This window comes from Salmo salar, chromosome ssa28, assembly GCF_905237065.1.
Source record: "Salmo salar chromosome ssa28, Ssal_v3.1, whole genome shotgun sequence".
NCBI lineage: Eukaryota > Metazoa > Chordata > Actinopteri > Salmoniformes > Salmonidae > Salmo > Salmo salar.
In genome coordinates, this window is record NC_059469.1 from 21,974,980 (window position 1) to 21,989,146 (window position 14,167).

General features: G+C 48.1%; 1 protein-coding gene and 1 long non-coding RNA gene across 7 annotated transcripts in view; one reads left to right on the forward strand and one right to left on the reverse strand.

Moving 5' to 3' along the window:
* Positions 1-5,801, forward strand: part of LOC106589719 (uncharacterized) — a 90,568-nt gene extending 84,767 nt beyond the window's left edge. For both annotated transcript variants that reach the window (XR_001324895.2, XR_006762529.1), the window contains exon 3: positions 5,598-5,801. This is a non-coding gene — a long non-coding RNA (uncharacterized lncRNA). The remainder of the gene's footprint in view (positions 1-5,597) is intronic.
* The window catches only part of srbd1 (S1 RNA binding domain 1), a 104,802-nt gene that overhangs the window by 35,004 nt on the left and 55,631 nt on the right, over positions 1-14,167 (reverse strand). For all 5 annotated transcript variants that reach the window (XM_014179988.2, XM_014179987.2, XM_014179990.2 and 2 more), the window contains exon 16: positions 11,680-11,762. In XM_014179988.2, the coding sequence (XP_014035463.1) occupies positions 11,680-11,762 (83 nt within the window). The remainder of the gene's footprint in view (positions 1-11,679; positions 11,763-14,167) is intronic.

Below are 14,167 nucleotides of genomic sequence, written 5' to 3' on the forward strand. Positions count from 1 at the left end.
TGACCTCTGTGATTGCCAACAATGGTTTTGCCACCAAGTACTAAGTCATGTTTTGCAGAGGGGTCAAATACTTGTTTCCCTCATTAAAATGCAAATCATTTTATAACATTTTTGACATGCGTTTTTCTGGATTTTTTGGTTGTTATTCTGTCTCTCACTGTTCAAATAAACCTACCATTAAAATTATAGACTGATCATTTCTTTGTCAGTGGGCAAACGTACAAAATCAGCAGGGGATCAAATACTTTTTTCCCCTCACTGTAACTCTGCACACTGGCTTCAGGCAGACAGGAAGGGGGACTCTGTGGGCCTCAGTGTTCTTTACCTGAAGAATCCACCTCAGGACACCTGAGGAAGAAGGTAAAGATGGAGTGGGGTTGGAGGCCATCTAAAAATATTTTTATTTTCTAAAGTGAAAATCAAATGTAAAAGAGTTCCACATACTGTACTACATATGGAGGGGATGTAAATTATATCCTTTGACTCAGTAATATTGAAGTCAATATCTTCTCTGTCACTTCTTCTACATCTTCTAGTGAACTTGTACAGTATATTGCATGAGCCTGGGTCGGGCTGTGGGAGCTTGGTCGAGTCTTAATACACATAGCTTGTATTTTCTGTCCCCTGTACAAAGCAGGCGTTGATGTTTTAATGTGCTGCTCCCAGACCTGTGTTTGTTGGGTGAGGGCAGGCCTGCTAATGACTGCCCAGGGGTTCTGGAGGGTTCCGGGGACTGAGAGCTACTGCAGCCTAATGGAAGGATGTGTGGTGGTGATGAGAGCCCTGACACACTGGGGCAGGAGAAATTAAAGAAAGCAAAATGAAAGAGAGAGGAGAGAAAAAGAGAGCAAAGTGTAGAAATAAGAGAGCAGAAAGAAAGTAAAAGTAAAAGGGGGAAAGAAAAAGAGAAAATAAAGAGGGAAAGTATGGAAGGGGGGACAGAGAAAACAGAAAAAGGAGAGAAAGAAAACGTAGGAAGGAGAGGAGTCCCACTGGGCCATGTGACAGGGTGATTGACAGGTGCCAGGAGGGGGGCCAGCATGTGTGGAGTGACCTGACCAGGGAGGACAGACAGACAGCAGAGCAGAGTGACTGTCCAGAGAGGCAGGAAGCGTGTGGGATTACAGAGTAAACTAGCAGCGTCACTGTGTTTGTCTAACTTCACAGTCCACTGGATAACACCACCGGGGCCACTGTCACTCACTACCATTGGTACTGGCATTGCCACTGCCCGTAACTCATCACGTCATTCTTGCTCATCCATCATAACCCCACCAACCCCCATAACATACTTTATGACCTGTGGGTAGGATATCACTGGGATTTGGTTCATATGATGTTTTTCTGTCCTCTGCCTTTCGCACAACATTAGTCGTGGTTTTTACACTGCGGCAGTGGTGACATTAAACCTTCAGCACGAGGTCCTGGGAGAGAGAAACAATGAGTGTGTGGAGCACTCAAGCCAAGGTCTTTTTCTCTAGCTTGTCTAAACTCCTACTCTTCGCCTAGTGGCTCCATAGGTGAAACGCTGCTGTTCAGCAAAACTTTTCAGCCACAGGCAGTTTTGGGACTAAAATTAACTTTCCAAACATGAATATTCTGTAGCAAAGCCTGAGAAGACAGATTTATGACACAGCATCATTTATGGTGAGTATTTCAGGAACATAGAGAGAACTGAGAGCTGGGAAGCACCTATAATGTCACACCGGTTTGAAGAGTCTTTTCACACAAGAACAGCATCTCCTGTTTGACTGTGTTCTCACATTCCTGCTGTAACCTTAGAGAGGTGAGACATGTGAGCAGGGTTGTGGAATGCACTATGCAACACACCAACAACCCTCACATAATATTATAGTGGAAGTGCAACCCAAACAAAATGTGAAAATAAAGAAATATAAAAAATAAAAAACATTAACGTTGTGGTATTCAAATTACAAAAAGGTGGTATAAATAATGAGTTCCTCACAAAAATACAACAGAGAGATAGTGTATATGTTTCCCATTAATGAGTCGAACCCTTGGCTTGTGTTGCTTAACCGTGGCTGAGGATGGGCTGAGGATGGGGTGTCGGTGTGTATGGAGTGAAGGTTCTCACAGTCCCAGCACTGGCGTGGATGAGAGGACACCTTTAAAATGCTCCCCTCCAGCCAGGTTCAGCCTCAGAACAGGAATGCACACTCATTAGGAACCCATCAATCACAACAGCCTAGGAACTATTTTTAACACTGGCCCAGGGGCACTGGAGGAATCGTTTACAGGGGGCGCGGGCAAATTTATGATGCGGGACGCCCCTACTGAGCGTATTATCGCTGGCACGCCGGGTAAAAACACCCTCTCCGGCTCGGTGAAGGAGGGAACGGGAGAACATAGTACTGGTGAAACAGAGGGATGGATGGGAGTGATACAGTACACCCCACCCAAACAAGGAGCAAAACAACAACAAGATCCCCAGATGACCTCAGAGAAAGTGTATTAAAGTATTGTGTCTTTAAGGCCTGAGTTCCATCCCAGAGTGTATGACCTCACATGTCCAGTTTGTTTGTGTAACAGAGTAGTGGTGTCGGAGTGGAGCGAGTAAGAAGAGGCTAGGAGGTTCTGCTCCATAAAACACACATTCACATCATTCAAAGTCAAAGGCAGGCAGGCAGGCACGCTGTGGGCTGCAGCAGCAGGGCAGACGTGTGTGTGTAAGTGTGTGTCTATCAGCACAGGCAGAGCATAGGGCCCTCACAGCTTTCCACTCACTTTAATGTGTCACTGAGAAAGCCTATGGAGCGCATCTCCTTCTGCCTTCCCCTCCTCCCCCTGTCCTCACCCCCTCCTCCCCGTCCTCACCCCCTCCTCCCCGTCCTCACCCCCTCCTCCCTCTGTCCTCACACCCTCCTCCCTCTGTCCTCACCCTCTCCTCCCTCTGTTGTCACCCCTTCCCCCCTCCCCCACCCCCTCCGTCCTCACCCCCTCCTCACTCCTCCCCCCTCCTTCCCCTGTCCTCACCCCCTCCTCCCTCTGTCCTCACCCCCCCTCCCTCTACCTCACCCCCCCCTCCCTCCGAATCACTCTTTCCTCCCTCTGTTGTCACCCCTCCCCCCACCTCTCCGTCCTCCTCCCTCCATCCTCACCCCTCCTCCCCCCTCACTCCCCTGTCCTCACCCCCTCCTCCCTCTGTCCTCACCCCGTCCCACCCCTCCTCCCCGTCCTCCCTCTACCTCACCCCCTCCTCCCTCTACCTCACCTCCTCCTCCCTCTGTCCTAACCCCCTCCAGCCCCCAGGCTGTGCAAGCAGTACCCCCCCACACACCTTCTTTCTCTACCCCTCTGATCCTCTCCTCAGACTCAACGCCCAGCACTTGGAATCAATCAGAGGTGTTCAAACATTGCCTTATCTATAATTGAATAAGCAGTGAGTTTACTGGCACCTCACCGTGCCCTCCCACACCCACACACGCACACAGAGTGAATGGTCGAGAGACTGACAGCTGAGCCCAGCGACGGCCGCTTGCGATGTTAGCCATGAAGACACAACACCAGAAAACCAATTACGCCATTGACAGACTGTGGTTAGTTTGGGAAGAATTTGGGGTGTTTTTTTTACACTTATGCCCCCCCCTCCCCTGAAAGCATAAACACTGCCAGGACGAGGGTAAAAAAGGCAGCACCCCCTCCTCACCCTACTACCTCCAACCTACCCAAAACCCACAACTCCCACCCCTCACCCCAGCCCCCATACCACGGCGGTGTGGAGAGGTGGGATTAGATTCAGGTGCGAGGTCCTGTTTGGGTTGGACGGGCCCCAGTCCAGAACAAAGTGTTTCTGTCTACACTCAGCCCAGTTAACAGCTTATTATGAGACGCTGCCATTCCGAGATGTCAATCAGTCGGCGGGGTCACGACAGACAGAGGGAGACCCCGCTTCGCTGGTCTAACCAGCTGCAGGCTCTGAAAACAGATTTCTCTCCCAGTTGGAGAGACACAAAAGATGTTTAAATGAGAGCCCTTTACATGGCCCCTCCCCCTCCACCCCAAACCCACCATGGCCTCTCATGGTAACCAGAGCCAGGTATTCTCCGGCAAACATTAAAGCCCCCAATCAAACAGGAGAGAGAGAGAGAATGGTAGATAGGGTTCTGAAAGAGGCGATTGCGGAGGCGCTGACTGACGTGGAGCTGTAATGGTGGTCAGTGACTAACTGGTCTCACTGACTGACACACATTCACGAAGCCATCAGTTAAGGTCTGACAACTGCCTTACAACCGTACAGAACTGCCTTACAACCATACAGAACTGCCTTACAACCGTACAGAACTGCCTTACAACCGTACAGAACTGCCTTACAACCGTACAGAACTGCCTTACAACCGTACAGAACTGCCTTACAACCGTACAGAACTGCCTTACAACCGTACAGAACTGCCTTACAACCGTACAGAACTGCCTTACAACCGTACAGAACTGCCTTACAACCGTACAGAACTGCCTTACAACCGTACAGAAGCCAGAACGGCACTTTCTACTGAGGCCCTTAAGGTAGTGATTGTATGGCCCATAATGAGAGCCACCACTGAAAATGTTTTTGTCCTGACTGACAGCCTCTAGGTCCCATGTGTCTTAAATATATACAGCCAATGTGTTACAGCCAGGCAGCGTTGAGTTTGTGGAAAGTGTGTGTGTGATATATATATATATGCATGCATGCAAATGCCTGTGTGTGTGTGTCAATAAACAGTGCTAAATCAGAAGGTAAAGCATCATGACAGTGAGGAGATGGTTTTACGTTATTGTAACAGCCTTGATGAACAGCCCTGAGCCCTGTGCTATTCGGCTGAGGGCTGTGAGAATGTCTGCCAATAAACACCTGCCAACAGAGCGGTCCGTCCTCCTCTTCCTCCTCCTTCTATCACACCTCTCAGTGGAAACACACTCCCATTCTGCCACAGGGCACCACTAGCAGAGCATGCTGTGAGAAAACACACACACACACACACACACACTTACTTCACTACTCAGAAAGATCGGTTGTTATGTAGCCCAACAACAAATTCTGCATTTCATAAAGCTGGAATCCTGAATGGTGAAACAGTCACGTCCATTTGCGATATTACAGCAACAAGTTACTACAAACAAACCATTTTTTCCCCCTCTGACATTATTGCCCTCGGGTTCGAACAGCACAATATGTACTGGTTGTTTATCATGCTGCGCGATGCACCTCGGCAACAAAAATAACGGTGGTTATAGGAAAGCTATAGTATGAAAACAATTTTATTCTCCATATTGCCTCGCATACTGTACAGTGCTGTCCAAATTGTGAATCCCATTGAAAAACAATTAAGTGGGTTTTCACTCCTGAGCTGAAAGATTTAGGTAACTAGGGCACATATATCGACCTGTACAGCACAGGAAAAACTCTGACACTAACAGAGGAACTGTGAGAGCCAAATTGGGTTACAGTGAAAGTTAGGGCTTCTCCTGCGTTTTTTTCCCACGCTCAGAAGCTGCTTTCAGGCAAGAGCCATCAATCACTGTCATCCCTACATCACTTGCCACCCCTCCTTTCTTCCCTCCTTCCACTTACCCCTCTCTTCCTGTCCGCCCTGCAGGCACCTATAGACTCAGAGTCGGAGAAGAGCCCAGAGGGTCAGCCAATCAAAATGTGTCTACCAAACAAGACCTTGAGAATGCTGCTAGGACTACCGATGGAAGTGACATCACAATCACCTGCCAAGGGCCATGGAGCCATCTCACCTGCCTTGACACAAAACCTGCCCTAACCTTAACTGCTAAACAGCACACTTTCCCAGGGTGCTCTAGGGGTGGGGTGGGGGTGGGGGGTGGGGGGGTGGGGGGGGGGGGGTATGGGGGCAAGGAGAGGGGAGAGAAGTGAGGAGTGACAGCTTCTTTAATATCCGGCTGTGTTTCACTGTGTTTTCAAACACAGCTGGGGCTGAAAATATGACCCAGGGGATTCCCCTGAAGTGAGGCTCCGCCCACATCACCAGTGATTGACATGTGAGAACAAAGCCACTGTCAACAGGAAAGTGTTCATGTCAGGGAAAATACACACAGTATCCTTCTGGGAAGGAAGATCGTAGACCTAGATCATCCAAAAACCATTAGACATCATTTTGGTATCATGGTATCTTTGAAATCTGCTTCAATCTGAATCTATTTCTTATCTATGAAAAGATAAGTTGGAATCACATTTTAGGCAGAACTTGTAGATTCACATATCGTCCATAACACATCAAGTAAATGTATGACTATGTATAACTTCTAATAAATAAATAAACACACTCAACAATACACGTCTTCAAAGTAAGAAAAACTTGAGTTTCTAGCTGAAACTGTTCATTTCTTTCTACCGCATGTATTTGGAGTCAAAATGACCTTTTCAGCAGGGTCGCTCGACTATGGTTAGCTCCAATCAGATTTTATTGCTCCAGTCTTTTTCACCCATCCACCCATTTCCTTGCTCTCATCAGGCCTGTCAGTCAAGGGTGTGAAAGAGGCGCTATGTGTGCACTTTATTTCTGTTTCATTTGGCTGGGTGCTCTCTAGCTTTCTGGGCTAATAAACTCCATGCTAGCTAAGTTAGTGGACGACACATATAGGGAGTTAGCCTGCAGTGCTAGCATTGACCGTCACTGTTTACAGCAGAGCCTGTCCGTTGAAAAGCACTTGCCACTTTAGTCATTACAACATTGTCTCAGACCGTCCAGTAAAACTAAGGCCAAACAAAAGAACCACACAGCTGGTGAAACAACACAGAAACTGCCTTGTGAGAACAAATTCAAGACAAGAACAAAAAACACTGAGCTTGAGAGATCAAATAACCCAGAACTGAGGTCTGTACACTACAGGTCTGTACACTACAGGTCTGTACACTTCCCCCCCCAGCCTCAGTCTCCCTCAACTCTGAATCTCTGGTCCCCACATCATTCATCACGTCTCAGCCCCAGCCGCCCGGCTCCGGTTCCCTCTCCCTCTCAGATCATGTGACAGGGTAAATAAACCCTCTACGCTGACAGACGCGAGGGGGGACGTCACCGTGACCCGCGCCGGGCGGGGGAGCACAGTGTCAGACCCACGGCCCATGGGGGAGGGGGGGGACACTGGCTGGCTGGCTGACCAGCACCGTCTTGGCTAGCCATCGGGAGTGGTCAGCCCACGCAGCAGTCTGGGTCTGTTGAGCGGGGGAGAGAAGAGGGACTCAGACTGGGCTGGAGAACAGTGGAGTGAAGGCTGAGAGGTCTTTTGGGGGGGGGCTTCACTGATCTCTCAGATAGCCCCATATTTCACTGCTGCATTGTTCTGTGCTGTGAGTGTGTGTGTGTCTAAGGGCAGTGGACTGTGAATTGGCCTGGGGACACAGCTCGTGGGCTGTCTTCTTCTCCCAGGGAACATCTGCTTTCAGTTAGAGCGGAGAAAGAAACCAAAGGCTGAGGAGGAGACCTTGCACTCGGAAGAGGGCCAGTGTGTATGCCTGTCTGTGTGGCAGAGTTTACACTTGAACTTCATGTACATTGGTAAATGATGTTTGTAAGTGTGTGTATGCAGGAACAGACATATCAGTGTGTCTGTGGTTTAATATTATTTCAGTTTGTTTGAATACTCCCAGACATCTCTGTCTATCATTGTCATTCTGCACTGAGGTTCTTCTACTGAATGACCACCAACCAGAATGCATTGCGCTGCCTCCAGCTCATGTCCAACTCCAACTAGAGCACCTTCCTGTAACCATCTCTAGGGGTGCAGGCGGGCAAACCTCACCCCCCCCCTCTCACTGGATAAAGGGTGCAGACAGATTCTCTGTTTGTTTTCCATTGCCTAGGAACTCCTAATAACAACACAGCTCTACAGCGGGGAAAACACTAAGTCTTTTTCTCTCCTTCACCAGCCTCCCAAGAAACAACAAACTGTTTCTTCAGTAAAGTAATCTGCATTTATTTTCACTTAAGGTCCTCCAGAGTTGAAGCTGATGTTTTTTAGCAGAGAGAGGGGGAAAGGGATAGTGAGAGAGATAAAGAGAGAGCACAAAGGAGAGACAAGAGTGAGCAATGGCTAGAGAAAATACTAATTTGTCCCAGCTCTGTGTCAATATATGATGCTACCAGGAGGGTCTAATTGAATTAATTTGAGGAGAAAAATGGATTAGTCATGACACGAGGCGGCGAGAGCAAACCGGCCGGAATAGGATTAGCTCACTGCTCCTGCTGACTTCTGTTTGGACTAACCAATAATCTCATTTCAATACCAACACTCTGCTCTGGGCAGGCAATGGAAAAGACTGGGGTCAAAGAGGAGGGAGAGAAGGGGGGGTGAAGGGAAGAGAGAAGGCCAGAGGAGGGAGGACAGTGAAAAGAAAACAGGGAAGGTATGAAGAACTGAGGGAAGGAGGAAGACAGAGGATGAGGGGAGACTATAGGGAGAAAGAAAGGAGAGGTAGAAGACAGTGTGAGGACTGAGTGTATAGGGAGGGAGAGATGAGAGGTAGAAGACAGTGTGAGGACTGAGTGTATAGGGAGGGAGAGATGAGAGGTAGAAGACAGTGTGAGGACTGAGTGTATAGGGAGGGAGAGATGAGAGGTAGAAGACAGTGTGAGGACTGAGTGTATAGGGAGGGAGAGATGAGAGGTAGAAGACAGTGTGAGGACTGAGTGTATAGGGAGGGAGAGATGAGAGGTAGAAGACAGTGTGAGGACTGAGTGTATAGGGAGGGAGAGATGAGAGGTAGAAGACAGTGTGAGGACTGAGTGTATAGAGAGGGAGGGAGAGATGAGAGGTAGAAGACAGTGTGAGGACTGAGTGTATAGGGAGGGAGAGATGAGAGGTAGAAGACAGTGTGAGGACTGAGTGAATAGGGAGGGAGAGATGAGAGGTAGAAGACAGTGTGAGGACTGAGTGAATAGGGAGGGAGAGATGAGAGGTAGAAGACAGTGTGAGGACTGAGTGTATAGGGAGGGAGAGATGAGAGGTAGAAGACAGTGTGAGGACTGAGTGTATAGGGAGGGGAGAGATGAGAGGTAGAAGACAGTGTGAGGACTGAGTGTATAGGGAGGGAGAGATGAGAGGTAGAAGACAGTGTGAGGACTGAGTGTATAGGGAGGGAGAGATGAGAGGTAGAAGACAGTGTGAGGACTGAGTGTATAGGGAGGGAGAGATGAGAGGTAGAAGACAGTGTGAGGACTGAGTGTATAGGGAGGGAGAGATGAGAGGTAGAAGACAGTGTGAGGACTGAGTGTATAGGGAGGGAGAGATGAGAGGTAGAAGACAGTGTGAGGACTGAGTGTATAGGGAGGGAGAGATGAGAGGTAGAAGACAGTGTGAGGACTGAGTGTATAGAGAGGGAGGGAGAGATGAGAGGTAGAAGACAGTGTGAGGACTGAGTGTATAGGGAGGGAGAGATGAGAGGTAGAAGACAGTGTGAGGACTGAGTGAATAGGGAGGGAGAGATGAGAGGTAGAAGACAGTGTGAGGACTGAGTGTATAGGGAGGGAGAGATGAGAGGTAGAAGACAGTGTGAGGACTGAGTGTATAGGGAGGGAGAGATGAGAGGTAGAAGACAGTGTGAGGACTGAGTGTATAGAGAGGGAGGGAGAGATGAGAGGTAGAAGACAGTGTGAGGACTGAGTGTATAGAGAGGGAGGGAGAGATGAGAGGTAGAAGACAGTGTGAGGACTGAGTGTATAGGGAGGGAGAGATGAGAGGTAGAAGACAGTGTGAGGACTGAGTGTATAGGGAGGGAGAGATGAGAGGTAGAAGACAGTGTGAGGACTGAGTGTATAGAGAGGGAGAGATGAGAGGTAGAAGACAGTGTGAGGACTGAGTGTATAGAGAGGGAGGGAGAGATGAGAGGTAGAAGACAGTGTGAGGACTGAGTGTATAGGGAGGGAGAGATGAGAGGTAGAAGACAGTGTGAGGACTGAGTGTATAGAGAGGGAGAGATGAGAGGTAGAAGACAGTGTGAGGACTGAGTGTATAGAGAGGGAGGGAGAGATGAGAGGTAGAAGACAGTGTGAGGACTGAGTGTATAGGGAGGGAGAGATGAGAGGTAGAAGACAGTGTGAGGACTGAGTGTATAGGGAGGGAGGGAGAGATGAGAGGTAGAAGACAGTGTGAGGACTGAGTGAATAGGGAGGGAAAGATGAGAGGTAGAAGACAGTGTGAGGACTGAGTGTATAGGGAGGGAGAGATGAGAGGTAGAAGACAGTGTGAGGACTGAGTGTATAGGGAGGGAGGGAGAGATGAGAGGTAGAAGACAGTGTGAGGACTGAGTGTATAGGGAGGGAGAGATGAGAGGTAGAAGACAGTGTGAGGACTGAGTGTATAGGGAGGGAGAGATGAGAGGTAGAAGACATTGTGAGGACTGAGTGTATAGGGAGGGAGAGATGAGAGGTAGAAGACAGTGTGAGGACTGAGTGTATAGGGAGGGAGGGAGAGATGAGAGGTAGAAGAATGTGTGAGGACTGAGTGTATAGAGAGGGAGAGATGAGAGGTAGAAGACAGTGTGAGGACTGAGTGTATAGAGAGGGAGAGATGAGAGGTAGAAGACAGTGTGAGGACTGAGTGTATAGGGAGGGAGGGAGAGATGAGAGGCAGAAGACAGTGTGAGGACTGAGTGTATAGGGAGGGAGAGATGAGAGGTAGAAGACAGTGTGAGGACTGAGTGTATAGGGAGGGAGGGAGAGATGAGAGGTAGAAGACAGTGTGAGGACTGAGTGTATAGGGAGGGAGGGAGAGATGAGAGGTAGAAGACAGTGTGAGGACTGAGTGTATAGGGAGGGAGGGAGAGATGAGAGGTAGAAGACAGTGTGAGGACTGAGTGTATAGGGAGGGAGAGATGAGAGGTAGAAGACAGTGTGAGGACTGAGTGTATAGGGAGGGAGAGATGAGAGGTAGAAGACAGTGTGAGGACTGAGTGTATAGGGAGGGAGGGAGAGATGAGAGGTAGAAGACAGTGTGAGGACTGAGTGTATAGGGAGGGAGAGATGAGAGGTAGAAGACAGTGTGAGGACTGAGTGTATAGGGAGGGAGGGAGAGATGAGAGGTAGAAGACAGTGTGAGGACTGAGTGTATAGGGAGGGAGAGATGAGAGGTAGAAGACAGTGTGAGGACTGAGTGTATAGGGAGGGAGAGATGAGAGGTAGAAGACAGTGTGAGGACTGAGTGTATAGGGAGGGAGAGATGAGAGGTAGAAGACAGTGTGAGGACTGAGTGAATAGGGAGGGAGAGATGAGAGGTAGAAGACAGTGTGAGGACTGAGTGTATAGGGAGGGAGAGATGAGAGGTAGAAGACAGTGTGAGGACTGAGTGTATAGGGAGGGAGGGAGAGATGAGAGGTAGAAGACAGTGTGAGGACTGAGTGTATAGGGAGGGAGAGATGAGAGGTAGAAGACAGTGTGAGGACTGAGTGTATAGGGAGGGAGGGAGAGATGAGAGGTAGAAGACAGTGTGAGGACTGAGTGTATAGGGAGGGAGAGATGAGAGGTAGAAGACAGTGTGAGGACTGAGTGTATAGGGAGGGAGGGAGAGATGAGAGGTAGAAGACAGTGTGAGGACTGAGTGTATAGGGAGGGAGAGATGAGAGGTAGAAGACAGTGTGAGGACTGAGTGTATAGGGAGGGAGGGAGAGATGAGAGGTAGAAGACAGTGTGAGGACTGAGTGTATAGGGAATCACTGACCTGGTAGGTACCAATGCCGATGTGTTTCGGGTCAATCTTCACCAGCTCAGCCAGCGGGTCCTGAACTCGTCTCCCTATGGACACTGGGAAAAGAAGAGCCCAACACACAAACTAATGAATTACTATTAGACCTAACCAATACCTGCAAACAGAGAAATTGTCTTTTAAAATCCCAGGAGGGATGATGAAAAGTAAAACAATAAATTACATATTTCATATACTAACAGACTTGATTACACTTATTAAATATGCAAATATGTATGTTAGGGGCTGTCCTAAGGGCAGGCCATTCCTCATGATTGGTGGGGTGGGGATCATCTTAATGAACTTTACGGCTGCAAGCCAATTAGAGTGCCTGCACCTGTCACTTAACTCAAATCAAAATAAAATGTATTTATATAGCCCTTCTTACATCAGCTGATATCTCAAAGTGCTGTACAGAAACCCAGCCTAAAACCCCAAACAGCAAGCAATGCAGGTGTAGCAGAACCCAACCCACCTGCCTCCAGGACACATCTGGAGACAGCCATGCTTTCTCACATAAACACACTGGGAGAATCTTAATTGCATTTCCTTGATTCCTCGCATCCTCTCTCCTCGCATCCTTCTCAAAACCCATTGGATCTCATCAAATGGGTTTTGAGGAGGCGGCGAGGAGAGAGGATGCAAGGAATCAAGGAAATGCAATTAAGATTCTCCCCCTGGCTATTATCCCATCTTCCTCCCAAAGTATGCTCTTGTTCATGTGGAAGGAAATGACTGGTACATGTTTACTGGTACACGTACAACTGGTACACATATAAGAAATATGGTGGAAACTCCCCGCAGCCCATTCCTCCACCAATAAAAGGTTTTTAGATTTGTTGAAAGTACACTTCAGTGTACACTTCAGGAGAAATGAGATGCAACACGCCGCCGCACAAGCACAAACACGCACACACACAAACGTGCGCAAACACACACACGTTTAATGATGATGTTTGTAATACTTGAAGTTGAGTTAAATGTAGCTAAATCCCTTTTCCAGGGTGGCTGACAAGAAGAAAAATGCTAAACATTACTAAACACATGACATCATTTCACAGCCACTACAACATGAGGACAGAAACTATTTCCAATCCAAATACACAAAATATCTCTCACACACACACACCTCTTATTCCTCATAGAGATCGCATTAACGGAGTTCTCAGCAGTAGAATCTCAAAATAGATGCAAATAGACCTAATACCAAACTCAATTTAAAGCCAATAAAACTCTAATTAAAGAGAAATAAACCCCAGCGAGAGCTTGCGAACGTCATCTGTTTATATGCCAATGACAACATAAGTGAGTTTGGTGAATGGAACCAGTCGAGTGTATATTTGGTGACTCTTAAACCAGTATAAGAGATTGACAACATGTGATTACTAGAGCATGCTAGGGACATATCATTCAAAAACCACAAGAATTTTACACAAGTTGTGGAGTCGCCAATGAACTGACCATGACGGTCTATGAGAGAGAGCTTATCAGCACTACCCCACTGGAGAGCTACCAAACATCCAGTCCATGCCAGATTCCTCTCCTTGGTGAATCTTTAGCTTGGCTAGTAAACTTTTCAATAAGTGCTGGAGAGAGCGCTGCTAGTCTCTGCTTACAAATGACCCCCCTATTACAGCGAGAGGACTCGGAGGAGAGAAGTGCTTTTGTGTGTGCTGTACAAGGCCTGGGCTGAAACTCCATCCCTGTCTAAATATTGTTACAGGCTGCAGTTTCCCACAGGCTTCCAAGGAGAGATGCAGAGAGTGAGGCATTGATTCCACATGCTCCTCCGTCCCAGTCCCACCTCAACTACGTACATCCAGCGAGTCATCTAGCAAAACACACCACCACATCCTCCTCCTCCTCCTCTTTCACACCGACTCAGCCTCGCACATCTAGACGGTCCTGGACCATAATGCACTTCACCATATCATCCACCAGTCCGACATTCATCACCAGCCTCGTTAATCAAACACACACCCGCATCAGCGTCATTTCTAATAGTCTTGTATGATGTAATATAGGCTACAATCAGGCCGTCTACTTACATATTCACACACATAATTACATATTGAATCCCTAACAAAACACTTTGTCATCACTGATTGAAATACATACACCCACAAAGCATCCACTAGCCTAGATAGTGAACCACAGAACTATCCATTCAGACACTCAACAAAATGCTCATAATCTATCCACTACCGTCTCCCACTCAATGTGATATAACCATCGCATCTGAGTTCAGGGTCCTGACAGAGGGCCAGTGGATAATCTAAGGGTGTTGTCATTACCTTTCCACACTAGGGGGCATCAGTACCCCTCTCAGGAGTTCAGACCGACCAGGGCAGGGGGAAGAGTTCTATAATTTGGAAGTGTGGTGTAAAACAACAAGCCCTTAAGGCCCTCTTTGTTCAAAACACACTCTCCGCTGACAAGCACATCCACATACTGAAAGCAACCC